General features: G+C 44.8%; 1 protein-coding gene across 1 annotated transcript in view; it reads left to right on the forward strand.

Annotated features, from left to right (window-relative positions):
• The window catches only part of LOC126474832 (arylsulfatase B-like), a 367,147-nt gene that overhangs the window by 123,641 nt on the left and 215,605 nt on the right, over positions 1 to 27,901 (forward strand). The window contains exon 4 of the mRNA XM_050102309.1: positions 21,179 to 21,434. Within this exon, the coding sequence (XP_049958266.1) occupies positions 21,179 to 21,434 (256 nt within the window). The remainder of the gene's footprint in view (positions 1 to 21,178; positions 21,435 to 27,901) is intronic.

The raw sequence follows: 27,901 nt of genomic DNA on the forward strand, positions 1-27,901 counted from the left end.
GAGGGAGCATGGAAGCACGAACTGATGCTAACAGCTCCTCTGCACGGGAACGTCCAGCCATGACTGGAATAAATCCCGGATCAGCGCCTCTTATTGACCGTAGTGGACTAGTGCTTCTTTGCACGGAATTAATGTGTGGACATCTTCGTGACTGCTCTGAACCATGTATTTTCACAGGTTTGTATCCTGGGACATGTTCGAATTCGTTTAAAATGCGTTGTATATTTAGTTTCTGCTCATCGTGTACGTACCGTTCCATTTTTTATCTCGTTGAATTGTGGACATGCATGAGTTTGTGTGTCATCTCCTCGTCTGTAACACTAGACTGCTGTTTTCCAATTTTTGCACGACGTGACAAGCCTTGAGGTTTACCCGGCTGTAAAATTCGACTTGCCTTGGTTTTCAGCCATAGAGTAATTAAAGGGATAATGTGAAAATACTAGGCAGGTTAAGAAAATGCAAGTCGCAAGAAGTTACTCGTGAATATTCCCTTGACAAACTACTCACGCAGCTGGCATCGAAAGAAATTTGCTTACCGAGCGGTCACATATATAAGGGACACGTTATTGGGATGTGGAACGACAAGGGGTGGCTATTTTTCTGCTATATTGTTACAGCTGTTTCACGCCCGAGTCACAACGTTCTAGTGTTCATTATTACCGTAGCTCATAATGTCGTTGAGGTAGTCCTCCATGGAATCTCACTTATTTTGCGCCGTAGTCTGACACAGAGAAGGCAGATCAATGCCGCGAACTACGTAGCGTGTGGATAGTAGAATCGACGCCAAGTCGATTATCGAAGCAGTAGTAGAGAGCGAGTAACGCGAGATCAAATCAGTACCGATGAAAAAAGGAAGGATCGTCTTAAACACAAAACATCAAAAACCAGATCCGAAAACCGATGTATACTGATGTAATTTATGATGCAGGTACGCACGTTTCCACAGCAACATACGAAGTGCTGATCCAGCCGCAGAGCCGGTTTTTTGTTTCCCTGTAGGATATCGATGAGCTTCCAGATGTGACGTGTTTGCCGCGATCTCTGGACTGGCACTTTGCGTATACGGGATTACCTGCTAAACAGACACTATCGGCGATCCTGTTTCAGTTCGTTTTCATATTGCTGGAGCGACGGGACATTAGAATCAGTAAAAATTTTTAAACACTGCATATTCACTTTGTAAGTTGCCTCACTGCCTCAAGATTTATTAACCTCTATACTGAAGGAAAGCGAACCATGATGAATCCAAGATGAACGGTAATGAGCGCCGAAGACATTCGCGTCTATCAGTGGTTTCAGCATCATTCACCCTTTCCCGATACGTCATATGAACACACCCCGCTGTTTTCTTCGTACTCGTTCAAAGTCGCTGGGACGTTACAACTTAATCGTCAACGCAGCTTAAAACGTCAGTATTCCTTGTTCCCAGTACCCCGGTAGTTGAGTGAATGATCTCGTCGTAATTTCGATACCTGTTACACATCTTAGACACCACGTCACACGAACCCCAGCCCCCAACACCTAAACCCCCCACCACCAGCCCAAGCGTGTGCAGAGGGTGGAAGGGTTAAGGTGATGGTATGGGGAACTGGGTAGATGGGGACTGTTGTAATAAAAATGCGTTGGCTCAGCGTAGCATGAATTGTTTAAATTCTCTTCATTTGGTAATCAGATCATTTTCAGCTTGTACGAGATCGTGGACCGCATATAATTTTGACTCAGAATACATAATTGCTGCCGGCAGTGGTGGCCGAGCGGTTCTAGGCGCTACAGTCTGGAACCGCGCGACCGCTACGGTCGCAGGTTCGAATCCTGCCTCGGGCATGGACGTGTGTGATGTCCTTAGGTTAGTTAGGTTCAAGTAGTTCTAAGTTCTAGGGGACTGATGACCTCAGCAGTTAAGTCCCATAGTGCTCAGAGCCATTTGAACCATTTTTTTAGTTAACAAACTATGGCGTGCACACACTTCATCGAACATGTAAACGTCATTACAGATATCCGGATTTAGGTTATGACATGTTCGATATGCCTGCCATCATAGGCGATGATATGGTGCAGACGGATAGCGAAATTCTGCTGAACCCGCCGGTGTAGGAACATCGACGCTGTCGATGACCTCCTGAAGGGCTGTTTTCAACTCAGTATTTTGTGCTTATTGCTGTACACCTTATCTTAATATAGCCCCACAAAAGAGGAGTCGCATGTGTTCAGATCCAGGGAATATGGCGACCAATCGAGGCCAATGCCAGTGGCCTCTGGGTACCCCAGAGTCAGAATGCGGCACCCAAAGCGCTCCTCCAAGACATCAAACACACTCTTCCTTCTCTGGGGCTGAGCTCCGTCTTGCATGAACCATATCTTTTCGAAATCAGGGACACTTTGGATAATGGAGATGAAATCATCTCCCAAAACCTTCACGTACCGTTCGGTAGTCACCATACCATCAAGGAACGTCGCACCGATTATTTCGGGACTGGACAGTGCACACGACACAGTCACCCGTTGAGCGTGCAGAGACTTCTCGCTTGCGAAATGCGGACTCTCAGTCCCCCAAATGCGCCAAATTTGCTTATTGACGATCCCATTGAAATGAAAGTGGGCTTCGTCGCTAAAGCAAACGATACTAATTCCCATCATGACCCGCAGGCAACAGTGCAGTTTGACATCCTAAGCAAATCGATCAGAAGTTGTGACAACTTTATTTCATATAGTTCAATAATTGTCGCCCCGTATATTTCTAGAAAGTCTAGCACGCCATGACGCACTGTATTACGAAAAGCGATCACACGGCCTACTTGATGACGCGTTCGAAATTTTCAATAATACTTGCGCTGAAGTTGGCATTACTGAGCTACATTCGCTTAGCGGTAACCATAATGCCTTCACGATCGTTAGCATGAGTAGTTAGGGATTTTCATGCGGCAGTACTGAAGGTGGGACAGTATGTTACAGTCTTAGAGGTTGCAGGTGCATTTCAAGATTTAAGAATGTATAAGACAGAAGAACAAATCACCAAATTCGTGCAACCCGTTATGACAAGTGATTTAAGCAAACGAATCTGAGAGGGATATAAAATTTATTATGTTAATTGAAACCAAGTGTAAATTTTATTACAGCAGTGCACAATACACCGAACACTGAGCGGATCACTTAATAATTTTTCAGACTACATATGGGTTCTGTTTCACAATGTTTCTACGTGGAATAAGGTACAAAAATGAAAAATTAATGATAATGGCTTGATTCTAGAACGTGTTAATATGTAGCAGTTTGTCACATTTCGGCAAACTGAGGAACTGAGCGCACAAAAAATTGTCACTGAAATGGGTTGGGTACAAATGTTCCAGCACTTCACATTCAAACATATATCTTATGAAAACATATATATCATTGTGGAGTTTGTGTTATGCATTCTCGGAACAAACGCAGAAATCGAGGGTGTAGTTTCATTGATGAATAAGATACGGACATCAAAACTCAAATGAAAGTAGGGAATCTGAAAGCAATAATGATGGCAAAAGAAAATTTGAAATGCAGTTATTCGGAATTCTATAACTTCTTAAACTTAAAGCTAAGCAATTCTCTGCTGAATCAATTTCAGTATGTTAGCATGAATAACTGAGTATTGAACGCTGAGCATAAGGATTGAGGCGAGAGACGAAAACCTCATGTTCTGCATCACTTTCACCACAAAACTATCGAGTGTTTCCCTGTCTCATTTCGTTTCTGAAAAAGAGGGAGGCTGCCATGATTTTCGGGTATGAATAATATTAATAATTATCACCTGTGTAGCGTTTAGTGGTGGCGGTTATGATACTTGTTACTTCTTCTTGTCACAAACCCCATGCCTGATTGCCTTTGGCTGTCGTTTCCAAGTCTGAAAGGCTATTGGAGTGTATGTTAACACGAGTAGAAGCTAGCAACCACATGGTTACAGATTTTTATCCGTACCGATGTTTAAAACACCGGTTTTAATACATCAGGGACAAGTTTTTCCCCCAAAGCAAAGTTGCCACTTGAGAAGTGCACGTAATTTTGTTCACATAGTTGCTGAGTTTTAGAATTATTGCGCTGCAAGTAATAGACACTCCTGTGTCTTCTGACCGCCACAAATCAGAAAGTTACATAGCTCTGACGAGGAAACACCGAGGCTAGGTACGTGCCAATTGGGTCGTGATTTACGATAATGAAAAATTTGTTTAAAAATATTTTTTTAAGGCTAGTTTCGTCTGTCTGGATTCTTCTATTACCATACAGGGCATGAAATATGTGACCCAGGTGTCCGCAAAAAATAAATAAATAAAAAAAATTTAAAAAAAATAAAAAACCCTCAGCACTGAAATCTGTAATGTTGATGTGTGGCAGGAGATAACTCATGTGGCTTTGAACAAAAGATTGAAAAAAATCTTCTCTTAAAACGTTATAATAATATCCACTCTACTTATGGTAAACACCACTTGATAATGCTTGGTTAGTCTTATTGATCTGATAGCTACATCTTTTCTTCCGTGATTGTGCCATCACACCGACCATAATGCCCGTCAGTGCTATCGTGGAAGTTGCAGTCGGAGAAGATTTTGCTCTCTTCACTCGGAAGAGGAAATGAGAGTGACTTGTAGTTTTTTTTTCTGTCTCGTATAGTTCAGCATCGAACGGTAACACAGCAGGTTAATATCTTTCTAAGAAAATTGCCGTGGTCTCATTGAAGAATCGTCCTAAGAGACAGTTTTTATGGCTAAAACCAACGTTATAACCGCACAGGTGTTAGAAGTGAATTTCGGTTAAATATGAGTACTGTTTTACCTCTTCGCTGTAACTTTCGGTATGAGTGATGTGTATGTGCAAGGAAACTATTGTAACGACAACGGAAATTTGTTCTTCAAAATTTTGTAATACTGTGTCGTAAGGTATCCGACGTACGTAAAGACACTGCTTAGTGAATATTAAACAGTTCTGTCATCGAAGCATTTTATGAATGCGAAGTTCCAAGTTTAGATTGTGAAGCTGCTAACGATTATAAGACTTTGTAGAATTTTGGTCTCTCTGAAGTGTAACATAGCGTAAATTTAACGCGAAATTCTACTCAAGACATTTGGTTGGCATATTTGTTTACTCGTTTAGGAAATTATGCGATGCTAGGACGTGGTTTATCATTTGACAAATGGTTCAAATGGCTCTGAGCACTATGGGTCTTAACTGCTAAGGTCATCAGTCCCCTAGAACTTAGAACTACTTAAACCTAACTAACCTAAGGACATCACACACATCCATGCCCGAGACAGGATTCGAACCTGCGACTATAGCGGTCGCGCAGTTCCACACTGTAAGGCCTAGAACCGCTTAGCCACTCCAGCCGGCTATCATTTGACATCTGCCATTTTTTATGCGGGGCATTCTAATTATACGTTTTTATTTTCAGAAATTCACGAAAAACTCTACATGGTTGTTCGAAGACACAGTTAAAAAAAGGAATAGAAAAATGAGGATTCTGTCATATTTAAATGTAAAATCTTGGGCAATGTAGGCAGCTCTAAAATTTAATACAATGTTAGTGGCGAATGTCATTGGTACAGACATCTTAAGAAGTAGGTCCGTCGCTTCTAATTTGAGCATTTCACTGCTTTCAGTAATTGTGGAATTGCGTGGCCATAACCTGAATGGTTTAATCCACAGCTGTTCACATCATTTAAACCGATAATCAGAAGATATGATGAACTATAGTAAAGGTACTAATTTTCCATCCACTGGACTAGGTATATGTAAATTAGCTGTGTTGATACCCAGTACGGTACTCGGGTGTTCACGGCAGAGATGTGAAATATTTCCTGTGAATGCGTAATATTTGAACCACATACGTACACGATGACCGAGTGAGATACCTGCCAACAACGTGGTATTTGTCTGTGCTTGTGTGTGTGTGTGTGTGTGTGTGTGTGTGTGTGTGTGTGTGTGTGTAGGTGTCACAATCACAGTTTAAACTAGTCCAATCAGGCGAGGAAGGAATTTATATATTTATTTACTTTTTGAACCATCTGTTGGTTAGATGTGACAAGACAGTAATTTCTCTCTTGTGCCAACATCTGACTTGCGCCCTACGACCTGAATTATTTGGTGGATGTACTCCAATCTCTCCTTCCGCTAGAGGTCTGCATCATGGTAGTCATTCCCTGACGTTTTAGCATAGTATATCCCTCTATTCTGACCAACCTTCCTGTCACAGTTTTCCATACGTCCATTTATTCACTGAAGTTACGTTTATAACTCATCTAACTTCTGCTATTTGTCATCACTGTCTGGTTCCTTCGGTTTACTCTCAATCCACATTCTGTACTCATTAGACGGCTAACTCCAGGCTACACTTCTTCGCATTCACTGAGCAGGGCAATGTCATCGATATGCCTCAATTATTAATAACTTTTCACACTGGAGTCTAATCTCACTCCTGAAGCTTCCTTTTATTTCCGCCATTGTTTCTTAGATGCATACAATTACTGGCAGCGTCAGTCCATACGTTCACTGCAGAAGTGAGTTGATGGCTCTTCACAGTAGTACAACAGAAACAGGACTGTTGAGACAACTGAGCATTCTCCCTCTGGTGAAACTGGCTACTCCCATAACAAAAAGAAAAAAGAAAAAGGTCCATTAAAAAAAAAAGGGTGCGACCAGCGCTATAGCACCCATTTCCTCAATATGGAGCGAACTGCGAAGTCGGAGGGAGCCCAGGCACGCGCGTTTTGTGAATTATAGGTGCGTAGCTGCTGTTTACGTATTATGTCTAACTATTGCAAAGTACTGTGCAGAACACCCATGTCGCCTGCGATTGACCGAGCGTTGATTTAAGGCTCCTAACGCACGTGAGGAGCCAGTTCCGTTTTCCAAGGGACTCACTACAGCACTCCTGTTACTGTTAACCACTGGAGTAGTCTTGGAAATAGGGCGTGCGGAAAGTGTCTCCTACGCGGCTACGTGGTCAGGTACAAGCTGTCACCTTCCCTACAACTCCCGTTTACTTGTGCATACGTGAATATTTTGTCTACTAATTGCATGGCCAAGTTAACGCCATTTCACTAGAGGTAAGTGACAATAAACGTGAGAACATTAGCACTTACTGCAGTGTTACACACCTTTATCATCAGGAATAAGCACGTCAGTGCATACATTGCGCCATCTATGGTGCATTACTGGTGTTTCCGGCGTCCAATACTTACGAAGTACACCTGTAAGTTGGTAGCGGCTACCTGCCCTTCATTGTTAGCAACTAAATAATAATGAGCGTATGGCATTGGTGGCCGGGAGACCCCTCGCGGGGGTCGCCACTACGGTGACTTGCGAGTGAATGAGGATGAAATGATGATGAAAGACATACAACACCCAGTCATCTCGAGGCAGAGAAAATCCCTGACCCCGCCGGGAATCGAACCCGGGACCCCGTCCGCGGGAAGCGAGAACGCTACCGCAAGACCACGAGGCGCGGACAACTAAATAATATTACCATTTTATTACATCACACAAAGAAGTATAGCACAGTCTCCCACGGCGAGTGTTAATTTGCATAAAATCCTTTCCGGTGATGGGAAGTGTCATTACGAAAGTAAAACATTTCATACCTCGTAGTATTTCTCTGGTAGAGTCGTCATTCAACACACCGTGATTCGTAACTCTCTATTCCATCAGGTTTTCTGATTTTCGTGACCAGTCATCGCACTCAGGTAGTGATTCAGAATGGATTTCACTTGCATCAAATTGTTAAATTTGCTCCTTCTTGTCTTCCCAGATAGTTTGTATCACCACAAAGAAAACATTTTTTACTGACATTCGGTTTCATGTTTCTAAATAAACACATTAGATAGACGTCAACGTTTCACGCAAATGTGTCGGTGTGCGCTTATGTCATACAATAAAATATTGTTTGAAAGATTTACACATTCCGCAATAGTTATTCCTATATACCTTGTCAAGAAGCAGGCTATCCCTCGAGATTGGAAACTTTTGGAAATCTGTGGTACGATCCTGTGGAACCAAACTGTTGAGGTCATCAGTCCCTAAGCTTACACACTACTTAAGCTAACGTAAGCCAACTTACGCTGACAACACACACTCATACCTGAGAGAGGACTGGAACCTCCGGCGGGGAGAAGCAGCGCGGACCGTGACAAGGCACCTCAGACCACGCGGCTACCCCGCGCAGCTCCGTCAAGATAAGACAGTAGGCCACTAACTCGAAACTAGCCGAGATACAGACGTGTAATAAAACAATGATTAACGAATAAAATATTTTACGGTTGACAACGGTGTATAAGATTGCCTGAATGTCACTGTACGCGAGAAAGCGAAGGAGACAACTTAGACCCGTTTCAAAACTATATGGAAAAAATATTTAATTTCTTCTTACAGGAGTCTGTACTCCTAATAACCGCTTTAAACATCATCACTGCGTAAAGAGCATGATCATAAGTTTTTTCGTAGCAAATAATGGGTGACGTTTATTTTGTGTTCATTTGGGTCAGTTGTTACCAACTTACCGTTAGCAGAAACTAAAATGTTTGAGTAAAGAAAATTCGCGCAAAATCACATCGCACCCACGCAGAAACCCATTAGCGTTCTCAGCGCTTGTTCTATAGCGAGACCCACGAGAAAATGGGCCTCCACAACGGACTTGTGGCTTCACACATTTGTCTTGCCCACCATACGTCGCGAACGCTCGGCCCCTTGCAGGCCCAGTAGGAAATATACAGGGTGTTACAAAAAGGTACGGCCAAACTTTCAGGAAACATTCCTCACACACAAATAAAGAAAAGATGTTATGTGGACATGTGTCCATAAACGCTTAATTTCCATGTTAGAGCACAATTTAGTCTTACGGTGCACGGAACATTCCAGTCTATGACTCGCGACTGGGGAAGACCTAGAACGAAGGGACACCTGCAATGGACGAGGCAGTTCTTGGTGCAGTTGACGATAACCCTAATGTCAGCGTCAGAGAAGTTTCTGCTGTACAAGGTAACGTTGACCACGTCACTGTATGCAGAGTGCTACGGGAGAACCAGTTGTTTCCGTACCATGTACAGCGTGTGCAGGCACTATCAGCAGCTGATTGGCCTCCACGGGTACACTTCTGCGAATGGTTCATCCAACAGTGTGTCAATCCTCATTTCAGTGCAAATGTTGTCTTTACGGATGAGGCTTCATTCCAATGTGATCAAATCGTAAATTTTCTCAATCAACATGTGTGGGCTGACGAGAATCCACACGCAATTGTGCAATCACGTCATCAACACAGATTTTCTGTGAACGTTTCGGCAGGCATTGTTGGTGATGTCTTGATTGGGCCCCATGTTCTTCCACCTACGCTCAATGGAGCACGTTATCATGATTTCATACGGGATACTCTACCTGTGCTGCTAGAACATGTGCCTTTACAAGTACGACACAACATGTGGTTCATGCACGATGGAGCTCCTGCACATTTCAGTCGAAGTGTTCGTACGCTTCTCAACAACAGATTCGGTGACCGATGGATTGGTAGAGGCGGACCAATTCCGTGGCCTCCACGTCTCCTGACCTCAAACCTCTTGACTTTCATATATGGGGGCATTTGAAACGTCTTGTCAACGCAACCCCGGTACCAAATGTAGAGACTCTTCGTGCTCGTATTGAGGACGGCTGTGATACAATACGCCATTCTCCAGGGCTGCATCAGCGCATCAGGGATTCCATGCGACGTAGGGTGGATGCATGTATCCTCGCTAACGGAGGACATTTTCAACATTTCCTGTAACAAAGTGTTTGAAGTCACGCTGGTACGTTCTGTTGCTGTGTGTTTCCATTCCATGAATAATGTGATTCGGAGAGAAGTAATAAAATGAGCTCTAACATGGAAAGTAAGCGTTTCCGGACACATGTCCACATATATATTCGTTCTTTGTGTGTGAGGAATGTTTCTCGAAAGTTTGGCCGTACCTTTTTGTAACACCCTGTATATGTCAATGAAAAGGTACCCACTAAAGGTTTTAACTTTGCTATGTGTTATCTAGCCTACCAAGTGTTTAAACGCACTGTTAAGAATTATTAAACTCGTCTGAAATAGTAACTCCCTCCCCGCCAGAACGGCAGCTGGCACCCGGAAGGCCTGCAGTGTCACGTGCTGTGACGTACGCCGCAAGGCCCGTGTGTTTCGTTAGCTCCGTTCCGAAGAGGCGAATGTCATAATTTGCTGGCGTCCGTTCAGCTGTGTGCTTCGCCCATTACCAGCGTTGTTTGCGTGCTGATTTCCTATTTCTTTATTCGGTATTCTGCTTACTGATTACCGACTTGTCGAACTATTGATGGTACTGGCATGATCTGTTAATACATTCATTTGCAGACACGCTAGCTGTGGATAGGCTTCAACTGTCGACCTGCTCTTCCCCTGGCGTGGGATGGCCACATGCAACGACCCGCACCAATACTGTTGCCCCCTGCTACCGTAGTGCTTATGCAGATACAGGTAAAGTCCACATCAAGGCTGTGTAGCAACATACCACGGCATGAGACAAAAATCTTGAGAGAAAGCCCTTAGTGTTCATTGTTAACTCTATTTCTACAACGTATATAAAACAATTAGATAGAATTGCTAAACAATTTCATTGCCATATTTTTTCCGAACCGGAAACATTTTTCCAGTTCTCTAAATTTGGCAATATGTGGGATACAGAGTTATTCAAACGTACGTTTCAAATATCTTTGCAACCAGACACGGTATATGAATATTGACTACTGAAATATTCCTCATACTGTCACAAAAGAGGTAAAAGAAACTTTAAATCTACTGAATATCTTATGACAATAGAAAATTTACGGCAAACCGTAGCTCGAACCTGTATGTAGTCACCATAATCAGTTAGGAATTCTGAACGGATTTCACTGATGCCATCTCATGCCACTTGTCTTCAATTGTCTCATCCCCATCGACCTAATCAGTTCATTTGAGGGCATTTAATTAATTTAAAAATACAAATGGTCAAGTAAGAGTGAGAGTGTTTTATGTGAAGGAGTGCTTCGCGAGCGCATGAAGCATGAAGGTTTCTTTGCCTGTGAAAGTTGCTCCTTTGTAGCCAGCGGCGAGAAGAGATAACGTGTTGTGGTTCTGTATATATTCCGGACCCACCTTCTTACATGTACACACCTCCAGTGAAGCAAGGTATAAACGACATCTACGATATCTCCTGTAGTGTTTGTAAAGTGAGAGAGGGGAATTTATATGACTGAGATTTTGTTCAGTCAATGTGTTTTTCTCAAGGGATGGTGGAATATTTTGTTGAAATTTGTCAAAAGCTTTGTCTAAATACGATCATATGAATCCATGCAAAGTGGTACTTCAACCACGACTTGCAAATCGACGATTGTACTATATCCACTAATATTTCTAAAACCAGCTTGTTGCTTACATCCAGATCTCCAGATGTCAGACACTCAGGTCAGTATCAAACGTTGTATGCCGACAGAGTACCAACCAAAACACAGATTTAGTTCGTGCCGTGTCCTGTGTCCAGCAGAACGGGCGTAAACGTTAATCAAAAGTAACACAAAATTACGGAGCACAAGAAAAGCATAACCGTGCGCAACTAACACGTGTAGTTTCCGTGGGAGCGTCAGATAATCGTACCGAGGGCTCTGAGTTCAAACCCCAATAGGATCAACTTTTTTTCTTACTGTATACAGATCTAGTTCTGCTGCTTCATCGCTAGTGGTGTCTGTTCTGTCGCACATGTCCAACAAAACACCACATCTATCTGTACAAGTGTACTCTGTAGGTTTGCTATTTTCAGCTAACGAAACGAAAGCAGACAGCCAAATGAACATTGCTACAAGCTCTGAGAGGTCCTTTTACATGTCAGGAAAATATACTCCCATATATAACAGTTTCATTAGTAAAGAGTTGCAACAAATTGTGATCACTACGGTTTGAACAAGTGACCTTTGGTAGGAGGAGCTCACACGCTAGCAACTCACCCTCTCAAGATCTACAAAACTGTCACTCGGAGATACGCATTTTCTGTCCTCCGTCGTTCTGGTGTTACTTTTGATCACCTTTTACGCATGTTCTACTGGACGATAGCACTTATCACGAACAAACTCTGTGTTACGAAGAGGAGGGTAAATGGTTTACAGTTTTTAAACCTAGGCAGTCTCCTTTCTAGTGAAGCGCAACAGTAAGAATATAGTTCAAGTTTTACATAAGTGACATTTGACTGAGATTCTGTGAATAATTTTGTAAAGATTGTTTGCATTGTCGTTCTTGCAACTTTATTAACTGTTCTTGAAACACGTTTATTTCCAAACACATTTTACTTACTTCATACCACGAATATCTTGATGCACATAATGTGAATTGTAATTACCTTGATTACTAACTATCGTTGTTTCAGATTCATCTTTTAAAGTATTCAGATATTTAATGCAAGCTTCGAGTAGTTGCATATTTTAAGTGATAACAGATATCCTGAGACATCGATATAAAAGATATTAATAAACACGGCACATCCAGTGTGAAATTACTGCGTTTTTGTAGTCAAGGGAACGTTTTTCACTGCCTGAGAAACGACATTGGCTTGCTCCACCATCCCCACTTAAGTATATAACGGATCAAAGCTTCGTAGAATTGCCGTGATGCTAGCATAGATATTTTTTTTTGCTCCAATGTAATCACTTTAGAATCACTCAGGAGTAGCACTAAATGATAAAAACCCTACAAATGACGTCTAGGACCTTCATTTCTAGACGCCTATTTTCACAGATTTTCCTAGAATATAATTTAAAAAATCGTCTGCTTTATAATACAGAAAATGGTAGCTAATGGAATAAGATGACGTGCGGTGAGAAAGTGACGTACTTAACGGACGCTCCAGAGTTCATGTGACGTCCATTGTGAATCACTTTTCGGCTTACATGAAATACGCTGCGTCAGAATTCCGTTCACGGAGAGGCAGACGGGCAGCTGTTCACATCTATAACAGCTTCGTTTTCCCAGCCGTTGGCGTCATCATCAAAAAAGGCTGACAAAGTCGGAACTGGCTTCGTGTGAACATACGTCATTAAAATGTGCCGTCTGTGTTCTTGATAGATGTTTGGTGTATACTTCGCACCGGAAAACTAACTATCGAAAATTATCGTAGATCAAGAAGTATATTTAAATTATACTGAGAATTAGGAGTACATTCCTTAATATTTAGTTGCTTTCTAATACGGTCACTTTGCATCTTTGTCTTCTGGAAGAATGATATTTTTTAAGGGCGTATTATACACCAAGATAGACTGCTGACTGAAGAAAAAAACTATTTACCATCACCATGGGCTATCACAGAATATCAGACAGCGTACAGATTGTCTCATAAAATACCTATCTCGCATACTTAACATAGATAAAAGTATTTATTCAATGATAAAATATATCCACTAATCATCAGACATCGCAGCGACGAAAATCACATGGCGTCAGCTACAAAATGAATATAAGGATCAAATTTCGTACATATAGCGTATACAAACGTCTCATGAACGGATTTACAGTGTCGTACGAACACTCTGTGTATACAAGTTGAGCCCCGTTGTTGATGATTTGTGACTATCGTACCCGGGATGGACTGCGTCACATTACACCTGCAACCATAATCAATCCGTTTAGTTTCGAGATTCACAGCATCGTTTGAATTTTCCGTCTTGGTGTCTTTCTCTTTCGATTAGAAAACCACTTGAACAGTTATGACTCTGCTGCTGCCTCAGTTCCAGTTATCATGAAAAGAGAAAGAAGTAGACGGTGGAAAGCAAAGCGAGCAGTTCATTGTTGTTTGTACCAAACTTTGAACAAATCAGACGCCACTGATGGCGCTGAAAATAATCTGTTCAATATCTACAGTTACAAGTCATCCAATTAACGTGAATTAATCCAAACTTTTGGGTAGTATTCATTATTTGGAACAACTACTGAGCTAGACACTACAGATTCCAGTAAAACGATCAGCTTGTAGTTGAACGGTATGCGACCCATTATCTCTGCCTCTCGTAAATAAGGGCTAGTTGCCATCTGTACAGAGGGGCAAACCAAGTAAAACAACCAGCAGGAAACTCCTCAACAACGCAGAGAATATAAGTGAGTGACCCTTTAGAAGAGCGACCTTTCATCAAAGGTTGTGACTGTAGCAGAAGGCACAGAGTGTGTTGTATTATTGGCAATACAATATCATTTATGTTGAGTGTGTTGGAGTGACATTTTATGATATCTGTTGATGATCGAAACACGTTTCATCCGTGACAAATTAAAGATGTTGCTCTTCAAAATTTTACAAGCTGCGGGGCACCGCCAATATGAAACAATTTTTCATCAGTATTAGATTTAGATACCTACTTACACGCACTAAGATCAGCGATTATTCCTACACTCATACCAGTAATTTCTACAACATGATGAGTAGATTTTGAAACTATTTCGCTGACAGTGCCTATTTGGCTCATTAGGTAACTACTGCTTGCGTCAAATCTGTACATATTTCTGGTGTCCGGGTGTTTTCCCTCATTTTAAATACCCTCTCCTGGCCACTTAATACATTTAGAACACTTCAGTACCACAACCATACTATAACGTTCCAAGGTAACCCAGCCGTCAGGGTACGTTACCCAGTCTTTCCGCACAACCTTCACTCCAAAGACTTAGAAGAAGGTATGGGAGTGGTGGCAGTGGGTGTTTAAGTCGACCTGTGATGATCCTACATTACGACGAGTAATATGTTATCAGTTTCGGAGCATAGAATCTTACCTCATTTCTCGTTGATTTCCAGCACGCCGCCATCGGCAATGCGAAACAGAAGCATTGCATCTGTGAGCCTGTAGACGAAATCTGCCCTGGCTGGCACTGTCCCTACATCTACAGCTATACTTCGTAAACCACATTATAGTGTGGTGGGGGTACTTCTTTCTTTTACTGTTCCAGTCACGAAGGAAGAACAATTGTTGCTAAGCTTCTGTGTGAGTTCGAATCACTGAGATTTTACCATTGTGCTATAATCGCGAAATATAGGCTGGAGGAAGCTACATAATGGTTGATTCCTTTAGGAAAATACGCTCTCAGTACCTGAACAATTTACCATACCATGATGAAGAACACTTCTTTTGCAATTATCTGCATGAGGTTTTCGCGCTTACTAAGAGATCCTGCAACGAAAGTGTTGTGTACATAGTTCCACGTAGTCAGCGTGTACACAACTTTCCCACTAGAGCGCGCCTCACTAAGCACAACAGCGCAGGCGCAGTGCTCGTTCGTCTCCGCACTACGAGATGGCGCTTCCATAGAGACGGACCAAATTCTGCTTCTGCCGATCCGCTTATTAATATGTAACACAGCCAATGAGATTGCTGCTAACGTAGAACCATTTCTCCTCACGGATCACACTCGCGCAGTGATACATGAACATGTGAGGTATTATAACGAGTGTACAGACTTCCGATTAGTCAGTCTGCATTTGTCGGCACCAGTCTGTACCAGCCTGCATTAGTCCGTACCAGTCTGTACGAGTTCTACATTTGTCTGTACCAGTCTGTAGTCAAGTTTCAGTCTGAGCCTAATAAGATTACCATATCCCTGTACATAGCCATGAAGATAAATGTATAGACACTTTTGTCAAGTATCAGAGATACATGTGAGAATAAGATTAACGTACCAATACCAAAGGAACTTCAGATTTTCAATTGAAAAGAGCATCCAGAACCAAGTTAAGCAGTTTTTATGCTTGTTATTATTTTAATAAATGTGTGTAAAAATTAATAAAGTTCTGTTTAAAGTTAGTCACCGTCAATCTGCTACTCTAAGCGTGCAAGTGGCATTTCTAAATGGTTCAAATGGCTCTGAGCACTATGGGACTCAACTGCTGTGGTCATCAGTCCCCTAGAACTTAGAACTACTTAAACCTAACTAACCGAAGGACATCGCACACATCCATGCCCGAGGCAGGATTCGAACCTGCGACCGTAGCAGTCGCACGGTTCCGGACTGCGCGCCTAGAACCACGAGACCACCGCGGCCGGCTGGCATTTCTATCGTCTGACCTAACGACAGAAGATAAACACGCCACGATAAGACCACGAGACATATTGCTGACACTCGCCTACTTCGTTAGAGCGACAAGTCAATTAATCTGATGGTGTGTGTACTTAAGGTCTTACAATACGCACACCTACTTAAGGTCTTACAATACGCACACCACAGAAAGGTTTTGGTTTCCTTTCGACCTTCTCTGATTCTTTCGTCATGCTATTTGGTACGGATTCCTGACTGAAGAGTAATATTTACAAGTTCTTAACATAAGGCGAAGTTTACTGTCACTCTTGTTTTACTTTTTTAATCGCTTCACTCTGTAACTTTTTTATGAGAACCGAGAATTAGTTTCTGGTCACATCCGAATCGAGTGAGTGTCTGTACTGTTGTTTGAATGGTTCGTTATTGTCTGTCGTTGGGTAAAACGAAGTAAAGTAACTCCACGATGAAGCCCAGAGGACAATGCGATGCTGACCGGCCGCCTTCTCATCCTCTGCCCTATGGCATTATTTAGATGGTGTATACAGTGTCGCAGAATAGCACAAAACTCTCCCAGCTGTTGTCGGTTTCGCAGATGTTGGGGCTGTTACATCTCACTGATGCAGGTCCGCAGTTGGCCTAAAAAAGCTGATCGCATCCCAATCCAGTCCTCTCCTTCGTACGTAAAGTACCAGGTACTGAATCCAGGTCCACCACATCACAGTCATACGCACTGATCGCTCATCTATGTACATGGACAGCGGTCATTTGTCGGATTACACTATGCATCCACATGGGCCACTGCTGTTTAAGAACCATTTGGTGTAATGTCTTTAAAAGTTGAAATGGGCATGACAGATACAGTGAGATGACAATTATCAGCTGATACCTCCTCATAATGTGTCGGGGCTCTTTTTGGCTAGTGTAGTGCAGCAACATGTCGTGGCATAAACTCAAGAAATCGTTGGAAGGCCTTTGCAGAAATACCAAGCAATGATGCCCCTGTAGCCGTCCCAAATCGATAAAATGTTGCCGACGCAGGATTTTGTGAACGAACTTCTCCTCGACTATTTCCCATAATTGTTCTGTGGGATTCATATCGGACGATCTGGGGTGGCGAAATCATTTGCTCGCATTGTCCAGAATGTCATTCAAATCAATTTCGTACACTTGTGATGACATGGCACATAGTTCATTAGGAACATTAAGTCTACGAATGGCTGTGAATGGTCTTCATGTAGCCGAACATAGCTATCCGCAGTCATTGACTTGTGCAGTTGAACCAGAGGATCCTGCCCAACCCCTGTAAACACAGCCCTCACCACTCGCTTCCACAGTGCCTTGTTGACAACCTCAAAAAATGGTTCAGATGACTCAAAGCACTACGGGACTTAACATATGCGGTCATCAGTCCCCTAGACTTAGAACTACTTAAACCTAACTAAGGACATCACACACATCCATGCCCGAGGCAGGATTAGAACATGTGACCGTAGCAGCAGCGCGGTTCCGGACTGAACCGCTCGTCCACAGCGGCCGGCTTGACAACCTCGGTCCATGCCTTCGTGGCATCCGCGCCACACTCGAATCCTACCATCAGCTCTCAACAGCTGAAATCTGGACTCGTGTGACCAGGCCACGGTTTTCCAGTCGCCTAGGGTCCAACCAATACGGCCATGAGCCCAGGAAAGGCGCTGCAGGTGACGTCGTGCTGTCAGCGAGGGCAATAACGCCGAATTTCGCCGCACTTTCCTAACGGACACGTTAGCCGTACGTCCCAGATTCATTTCAGTGGTTTCGTTGCTTGCCTGTTAGCACTGAAAACACCGCTGTTCTCGGTTGTTAAGTGAGTGTTATCCGTGATGAGAAATAATGCCTAAAATTTGGTATTCTCGGCACGCACATGACACTATGCATCTCGGGATATTTAATTCCCTAACGATTTTGGAAATGGAGTGTTCAATGCGCCTAACTCCAACTACCATTCCGCGTTCAGAGTCTGTTATTTCCTGTGGTGCGCCCGCTCGTGGTCGTGCGGTAGCGTTCTCGCTTCCCGCGCCCGGGTTCCCGGGTTCGATTCCCGGCGGGGTCAGGGATTTTCTCTGCCTCGTGATGACTGGGTGTTGTGTGACGTCCTTAGGTTAGTTAGGTTTAAGTAGTTCTAAGTTCTAGTGGACTTATGACCACAGCAGTTGAGTCCCATAGTGCTCAGAGCCATTTTTGAATTCATTATTAGCCTTATGTGTCATCAGTTTAAGGCCAACCTGGAATACCAAAAGCGACTCGTCTTACATCCAGACACTCTGCAGAATTTTTGCCTAAAACAATGAAGAAAAAAGGAACAACGGGGTGTACGCACGAGAGTAGCCCATCGAAGAAAGGCATGTTATTGGCCTGCGGACTGTATTGCTCCCCTTAAGGCACTATGGTAACGATGTGTAATGACGTCAGTTCCCTTCTTTAATGCATACATTTGCTCCCAAGTAACTTTAGTTTTGGTCCGTAAATTGTAAAGAATGAAGGCTAGTTTTGGCAAGTGAGCAAGGTATGCAGTGTGACTCTGCCAGCCTGTGTCAGCAGTAATTACACATCAGTTCAGAGGGACACTAAGACACACACATGAAGGGCTTAAGTATAAAGTGCAATCTACCTCCCACGACTTTTAAAAAGTGTCACTGAGTAATTCTTCGCCTGGAGCTCAACTTGGGTAATTTCATTTGATATACCAGTTGGTTATAATTAAAGTGGAGCTACTCACAGAGATTCACTGTGGGTTGTACGTATTCTATGGCAGCAAACCTTGGTAGATACTCTATAATGCGTTCGTGCACTAGGTGGAAATCTGGCGTTGTGAATGCAAGACAGACGTATAGAACCGTTCCGTATATAACGGATTAGGGACATGATGTGGGTGGAAAAGGTCACACAATTCAGAAAAGCGATATCTTGATTTTATTATGAACCATTTCAACACAGTTTGTTGAAGACGTCAGCGAGGTGCTAGATCCGTAAAACTATGTGATCAACAGTTCTTCACAGCAGTTCCGGTGGAATCTGAGCAACGTGATCCTGTATAGAGTCCTTCAGATCAGGCAGAGCGTGAAGGTGTCCCTGGTAATGGTGTTTATTTAGATATCCCCAGAGCCGAAGTAACATGGGTTCAGATCAGGACATCTCGCAGGCCGTGCATCTGGAAAACCTGTGGAGATAACACGTTCGTGGAAGATAACATTAAGCAGATCTTTCACTGTGAAAGCGACATAAGGTGTTGCCACGTCTTGCATGGGAACAGTGGTTTTCATACAGTTCCGCCCTTCCAAACCACGGTTTCCACGCTGTACAAGGGGGTGCAGACCTCACGTACAGCTGACAGCAGCCCTGTGTGTATAGTCTTCAAAGAAGAACGGATCGAGAGTAAAGGGTTTGAGAATCCATACAATGCAGTCACATCAGTCACGTACGGCGGGTGCATTGGCTCTTCCTCCGCAACACGCGGTTTAACATTACCCGAAATTCGGGAATTCTGTGTATCCACTGCACCATGTAGTGTACAATGCGCCTCGCCATTCCACAGAATATTTCCCGGCCACACGTCATGGACTTCGATCCGTGCCACAGACGGAAGAGAAATTTCAGAACGCTGCTGGGGATCGCGAGGTATCAGCTGCTGGACCATCTGGATCAGTGCAAAATAGACCACAAAGCTTTCGGTACATTTGACTATGGGATGGACGATTCTCACGTCACCCCACGAGCAGCACCACTACCCTGGACACATACTGCATGGCCAGTTACAACAGCAACTTCGTCAGTAGCTTTAATCGGGATAGGACACCTTCCTCCTCCAGTAGCACACCAAGTTCACGCATATTTTCGAATTTCGTTATCACCTTCTTTAAACTATTTAATGATATCGGGCCCCTCCTGAGACCTTTCAGTCAGCGATATTCTCTCAATGCAGCATTGTAATTGCTGCCATTCACAAAAAACAGTTTAACTAACAGCACACGGTGTCTCTTCTCCGCAGCCATGCTGTTAATTCACTTCTCGGGTTGCCAACGAAAGCGTGGATGTCATGCCGTCATACAAACACTTTACAGCGCCAGATTAAGAACTGGTGGTCACACTTCGGTTCCGCATTAACGTATTAGAATATCTACCAATTTTCGCCGCCGTATGGTAATTACAGGTAACAATGGACCCCCGCGAGTGGCTAAACTGTAATCTAACCACCCGTTACAACGCAGCCACTCAAGAACTGGTTCACGGTCAACATTTTCTGTAGCAAAAGAAGAAGGGTGTTTATAGTTTAACACTTCCTCTCCTGTGTTGTCATTAGAGACTCGGAATGGTGTAGGGTACGGGAGGAGAGCACGCGTGACGTTCACAAGGAACCATCCCGGTATTTGCTTTAAACGATTTGCAATTATCAGTGAAAACCGAAACGTGGATGCCCGCACGGAAATCTGAACCGTCGTCCTGTCGAATACGAGTACACACTGTATCCTCACTGCGCCACTTGGCTCGATCGCTCGGTAGTCAACGCTGGATGAAGCGATATTTTTGCCTCTCCGGTTTCCTCGGCATGTAGAGCCGTGTTGATGTTTGCATTTCACGCCCAATACACCAACTACCGACCCCAGCTGTCTTCTGCAGGTGGATCTTGAATTTTCATCTTCGAATTAAAACCATTTAAATATTCCAGAAACTCCTCAAGTTCTTTCGTTCCATGCTGCCACAACACATACATGTCGACCACGTATTGACAGAGAAACATTGGTTTGAACTTGGCAAATACCTTTCAAGCAAAGGAAATAGGGGGCCTCAGGAGGCAAACGCGCATTCAACTATAAACAGCGGTGCAATACCAACAATAGGTCACAGTCTGGTCGGAGTCCAGGCGACGAGTACAGGTAACACCACAACGCGTGGCACCCGAAGAAGACGATTGGGCCGGTCGTCGAAACAGTGTGCAGAAAACGGAAAAAAAACAGCTCGTCTACAGAGCCGGATGTACGTATTGAGAGATATTTCATTCAAACCAATAGCTGCCACTGCCGCAGATTCTCATCATTCAGAAAATTTGTGCTGTTGAGGACACCACGAACTGAGACAGTGTTATGTGTGCCACAGTTCTCGCCGTTCAGAGGCTACGACATGCGCCGCGGGTTGGAGGTGGACTATGACAGCGCGGGCCACTACTCGACCGACGCCTTCAGCGAAGAGGCGGAGCGCGTCATAGCGCGCCACGACGCCTCGCGGCCGCTCTTCCTCTACCTGTCGCACCTGGCGCCGCACGCCGCCAACCCGGCGCAGCCGCTGCAGCCGCCGCCGGGGCCGCTGCCGGACCTCCGCCACATTGGCGACCCCGCCAGGAGGGCCTACGCAGGTACTTGCGCCACTCTGCAGTAAAGGCTGCAGCGCACGAGTTCTCACAGTTCTTTTTAAGTACCGGTGCACTGATGTTTATGAAAATCTCAACATAGAGGAAAGTGGCGGAATCTGATGATAAAATCTGCTAAGTCATTAGGCTGCTCCATATTCCTCTTCAACTTCTTCAGTGCTCGAAGTTTCGATCTCTCTACTGACATCTTCTTCAGAATTTCATTGGTGCCCCTGGATGGGTTCAGCCATACAGGTGCACCAATCCAATCTTGAAGAAGATCCCAGCAGAGCGATTGGCACTTGGAGCAGTGAAGAAAGATGAAGAGGAATATGGTTCAAATGGCTCTGAGCACTTAACTTATGAGGTCATCAGTCCCCTAGAACTTAGAACTACTTAAACCTAACTAACCTAAGGACATCACACACATCCATGTAGCGGTCGGGCAGTTCCAGACTGTAGCGACTAGAACCGCTCGCCCACACTGGCCGACTAAGAGGAATATGCCGCATCGTAACGAACCAGAAGATTTTATCATCAAAGGCAAGAGCTTCAAAAGCGTGCAAACTTATATAATGATATCTTCTTGGGTCACCAGAGGTGATGAGGCGTCTTTCTATCGGCGTGTTTCGACAGGCTTCCTAGTCATTATCCTCAGGCGAAGTGTCGGTTAGAGGTTCATTTAATTCATTTGTAGCTGCAGGATCAGAGACTCCTCTGCAGAGGGACAAGGCGGTTGGTACCAATCGGTGTCGCCAGAAGAGATGTCGCTACTGGTGATGGAGGGTAGAGTGGAGGGTGTTCTACGCCTCGAACCCAGGTGCTATTTATTACACTAGCTCCCTCTGGTTCTTAACTTTATAGCGTCATTGACGTATTTTTGCTAACGTCAAATCCCAGTTGTGCTCCGTGTTGGATGTGGCATTTATATAAAAATACGATATGACCACTGTGATGTCAAAGAGGCAAAGACAGTGGGAGGAATAAACCAGGATGTGAAGCCCCCAGAAAAACCCTCTACCCTATCCTCCACAACGGCCAAGAAATCTCTTCTGGAGGCACGTGACTGGCCCACCAGTTGGACCTTCTACAGAACGTATGCTCTTCAGCGGCTGTAAGACAACCAACAGACCCTAAAGTCATCGAAATATTCCGACTACTAGAATCACGACTCGGTTGACAGTCTGAGAAGATTTCATCAACAGCATTTTCTAAAGAAGCCTGAATTCTCATGTAGAGAACAATGATGTACGTAAACTCCAACTCGGAGCATAACTAGCAACTCTATACCAGTATAATGGTGTCGGCAGAGATAGTGTCAGCCATGTTGGAGGGTGGGAACAGTTGTGGGCTTCAATCTCTTTGACCCGAGTTTGCAGATCGTCAAGTGGGGAGAACAAAAGGTCCAGCGAAGTTGATGTCGAAACCATACACTTTTCATACCGTAAATGATGGTACAATGATGCTCTAGTTCCGTATCCTGCGGGCAGGCTGGGCGACGAATCCATGTTCCTTAGTGGTAGTGTATCGTCCGGATCGCAACCACAGCGGTAAATAACTCAGAGTGGCTTGGAGCAGAACTTTGTCGCTGACCGGGCATCCGACGGCATCTGGCGCTGATGGTGATGCCTCACTGTCAAATGACATCTGAGTGAGAGAGCTGACCAGTCCGGCAGTGGCTTATGGCAAAGACAGTGTCATCCAGGGAGCAAAGTCTGGCCTATCCATGATTTCTGGATAGTGTTGCCAGTGGTAGGAGTCAGAAAGTGGGCAGTACCAGTTAGGATCTTCGTTAGACCCTCATGCCCATCGGTGCTAAATACAGGATCAAATGGCAAGGAGTCTTGTGGAACGATGCTGACTGGTGCTACTGACTGCAACCAGAAGATGGTGACTGAGACAGTGCTTCTCCGGTCGCCATGATGGTTGCTTACTCAATAGCAGACGTCAACTCGACGCCATTTGCCGAGTGGGTGGCCACTATCTGTACATGCCACAACGCAGCACTTTGTCGTGTAGATGCCCTGGGTGGCATCCTGTCCCTCTTTCGTAATGCTAAAGAGCGTTACTGATTTTAGTAACATCACTGGTTACAGAATGTTAGTTGTATGGATTGGTCCTGATATGTAACGTATTGTAGAACACACAGCTTCGAGCAGTCAGCAGCAGTTATGCGGTCAGTTAAGCAATGGACTGTAGACGGTCTGGCTAGCGTTATTCCATCAGCATAAAATAGTATAATAAGGCTTCTACGTAGATCCTATAGTGTTCTCATAGTCTTATGGGGAACGTTGGTGTTAAACCCAAATGGTAAGTAAAGGTCATTGAAATTAATTGGAGAGTGGAAAGTAACTCCTGAAGTATCACCATGTACTATAAGTAAGCTCAAACGGGACAGAATGAGCCGGCTGGTGTGGCCGAGCGGTTCTAGGCGCTTCAGTCTGGAACTGCGCGACCGCTACGGTCGCAGGTTCGAATCCTGCCTCCGGCATGGATGTGTGTGATGTCCTTACGTTAGTTAGGTTTAAGTAGTTCTAAGTCCTAGGGGACTGATGAGGGGACTGATGACCTCAGATGTACCATAGTGCTCAGAGCCATTTGAACCTTTTTTTTGGGGGGGGGGGGGGGGAGGGGGACAGAATGCAGGTCATTGAGAAACTGGTTTATCGTTCTGTTGTTCATCAGCTCGTGCAAGCCATACCACTTCTGTATTGATGAGGGTGTGGAACCATAGAACATAGTGATGTGTCGACAGAAGTGCCGACACAGTGTGATTTGAGGGGACCGCAATGCACGCTATAAACACACGAAGGATGGCGTGAGGTCTGAAACAGGATACGTAATGAATGCTATAAAGAAAAGTACATAGCTGCTGGAATACTTAACTTTAATCCATCCTTGTTGTATACATCGTTCTTGATGAGACATGCTTTATATGATAAGTATCAGTTGCTATGTAAGGCTAATGGCGCATTGCTAGGTCGTAGCCATGGACTTAGCTGAAGGCTATTCTAACTATCTGCTCGGCAAAGGAGCGAGCCTTCGTCAGTGTAGTCGCTAGCAAAGTCGTCCGTACAACTGGGGCGAGTGCTAGTCCGTCTCTCGAGACCTGCCTTGTGGTGGCGCTCGGTCTGCGATCACTGCCAGTGGCGACACGCGGGTCCGACATGTACTAAAGGACCGCGGCCGATTTAAAACTACCACCTAGCAAGTGTGGTGTCTGGCGGTGACACCACACATAGGAAACTCGCACGGAAATAATAGATATGTCCATACCCATGATGCCCAAAAATGGCGTACACAAACCGTCATAGAAATCAAATATGTGTGGAGTACGTCCGATAACTATAACTACATTTGTCATCATGTCATCGCAATCGTCTGCTTATTGAACTCATAAATCATCATCTATGAACCACATATATAGCTCAAGATACGCTACAGGTCAGTGTACCACCATGATCCAAATTTTTGAAAAACTGATATACGAGCGTCGTTCAATGAATAATACACCACAGTTTTTTCACAGAATGCGTTTATTCTCATAAGTTAAAATTCGGTGGCAATATCTATCAACATTTCATTTACATGTACTTTTCTTGTACTTACCCTCCGTTGCGTCTTTAGTCTCATGCTAGCGTTGCGTAAGAACATGTATTCCCTGTTTCTTAAAAGCCGTTGTTCAGTGCTCGTAGCCACGTTTTCACTGCATGAGTTACGTTGTCAACATGTTCAAAATGTATCCCACGCAGAAAGTCACTGATTGGCCCAAACAGGTGGAAGTTCGGGAGCTGCTAATTCGGGAAATTGAGTGTATGAGATTCTGCTGTCCAACCTAATTTGGAGCTCAGTTTCTCCACTTCCTGTCGTTTCAGTTCTCTTAACCCAACGCCCAAAAGTACCACTAACAACTGCATCATTGCCATACACAGTACACAAGCGTTTATGGACGCTCAGCACCGTTTCTTCTTCCGCAATGAAGAATTCAATTTCAGTGCGTTGCTTGTAACTAATGTCTCGCGTAGACGTACTTTTGGTGGTTCGCTAGGACTCTGCCATCTATAGGAACCTGCAACACGTGCAGAAGAAGTTGAAGCACCTAAATTGACGTTTTCCTGTATGTACATTTTTTTTTCTGAAAGCAAGTTGGTTTCATTAAGGATTCCAACACGCCATATTATTCCCATATCTTTGGGCTGCAAAATAGTATTTTTCAACATAATCACCGTTTTGTCGACGGCCTTTCCCCACCTTACTAGGAGAGTTCGTGTGCCCGCATGGTACCACTCCGTTGGTCGACGTAGGAGTCAACATCTTGCAGCACAAATAATCTCCGCATATCCATGTACTACTTCCCGCGGAGTGCATATTTCACTGGAGTAAACAGATGGAATTCGGATTGTGGGATACCCTGTCTGGAGGATGGATGAGGGAGAGTTTATCTTTGCATCGCGAGGGAGGACATCAAACAGAGCAACACCTTCAGAATAAAAAAAGGCCGTCGCCGTGACTTCACCGGCTGGGTGTGCGGCTTTGAAGTTTTTTTCAGAGGAAAGGTGGTATGGCGCCAATCCGTGGATTGAAATTTTGTTTCCCGTTCGAAGTGATAAACCCATGTTTCATCGCCTGTCAGTATGTCTGACAAAAAATTTTCTCGGGAATACGCAAGTAATTCCACACAGATGGTCCGTCGTTTCTCTTTTTCACAGAATGCGTTTATTCTCATAAGTTAAAATTCGGTGGCAATATCTACACTCCTGGAAATGGAAAAAAGAACATATTGACACCGGTGTGTCAGACCCACCATACTTGCTCCGGACACTGCGAGAGGGCTGTACAAGCAATGATCACACGCACGGCACAGCGGACACACCAGGAACCGCGGTGTTGGCCGTCGAATGGCGCTAGCTGCGCAGCATTTGTGCACCGCCGCCGTCAGTGTCAGCCAGTTTGCCGTGGCATACGGAGCTCCATCGCAGTCTTTAACACTGGTAGCATGCCGCGACAGCGTGGACGTGAACCGTATGTGCAGTTGACGGACTTTGAGCGACGGCGTATAGTGGGTATGCGGGAGGCCGTGTGGACGTACCGCCGAATTGCTCAACACGTGGGGCGTGAGGTCTCCACAGTACATCGATGTTGTCGCCAGTGGTCGGCGGAAGGTGCACGTGCCCGTCGACCTGGGACCGGACCGCAGCGACGCACGGATGCACGCCAAGACCGTAGGATCCTACGCAGTGCCGTAGGGGACCGCACCGCCGCTTCCCAGCAAATTAGGGACACTGTTGCTCCTGGGGTATCGGCGAGGACCATTCGCAACCGTCTCCATGAAGCTGGGCTACGGTCCCGCACACCGTTAGGCCGTCTTCCGCTCACGCCCCAACATCGTGCAGCCCGCCTCCAGTGGTGTCGCGACAGGCGTGAATGGAGGGACGAATGGAGTCGTGTCGTCTTCAGCGATGAGAGTCGCTTCTGCCTTGGTGCCAATGATGGTCGTATGCGTGTTTGGCGCCGTGCAGGTGAGCGCCACAATCAGGACTGCATACGACCGAGGCACACAGGGCCAACACCCGGCATCATGGTGTGGGGAGCGATCTCCTACACTGGCCGTACACCACTGGTGATCGTCGAGGGGACACCGAATAGTGCACGGTACATCCAAACCGTCATCGAACCCATCGTTCTACCATTCCTAGACCGGCAAGGGAACTTGCTGTTCCAACAGGACAATGCACGTCCGCATGTATCCCGTGCCACCCAACGTGCTCTAGAAGGTGTAAGTCAACTACCCTGGCCAGCAAGATCTCCGGATCTGTCCCCCATTGAGCATGTTTGGGACTGGATGAAGCGTCGTCTCACGCGGTCTGCACGTCCAGCACGAACGCTGGTCCAACTGAGGCGCCAGGTGGAAATGGCATGGCAAGCCGTTCCACAGGACTACATCCAGCATCTCTACGATCGTCTCCATGGGAGAATAGCAGCCTGCATTGCTGCGAAAGGTGGATATACACTGTACTAGTGCCGACATTGTGCATGCTCTGTTGCCTGTGTCTATGTGGCTGTGGTTCTGTCAGTGTGATCATGTGATGTATCTGACCCCAGGAATGTGTCAATAAAGTTTCCCCTTCCTGGGACAATGAATTCACGTTGTTCTTATTTCAATTTCGAGGAGTGTATCAACATTTCATTTACATGTACCCAGCTGGCACACACTTTTGAGTACTCCAAGACTGTTGGAGGAGTGTGTCAGCAGTACCAACAGATATTTCTGGTTGTACAGCGAGGAGTTTGACGGTGATGTGGCGGTCACCTAAGAATGAGAGTGTCAGCATGTTCCAACATCGCAGGAGTCACATACGTGTACAGCCGGTCAGCGCGCGTGAGGTGCACAGGTCTGCCCGAACCTGTTGCGATGACGATAGACGCCTCGGCCAACAACTCAACACTCTTTTGTTTACTGCCAGCTCTCCGTA

This window comes from Schistocerca serialis, chromosome 4 (assembly GCF_023864345.2).
Source record: "Schistocerca serialis cubense isolate TAMUIC-IGC-003099 chromosome 4, iqSchSeri2.2, whole genome shotgun sequence".
Taxonomy (NCBI): domain Eukaryota; kingdom Metazoa; phylum Arthropoda; class Insecta; order Orthoptera; family Acrididae; genus Schistocerca; species Schistocerca serialis.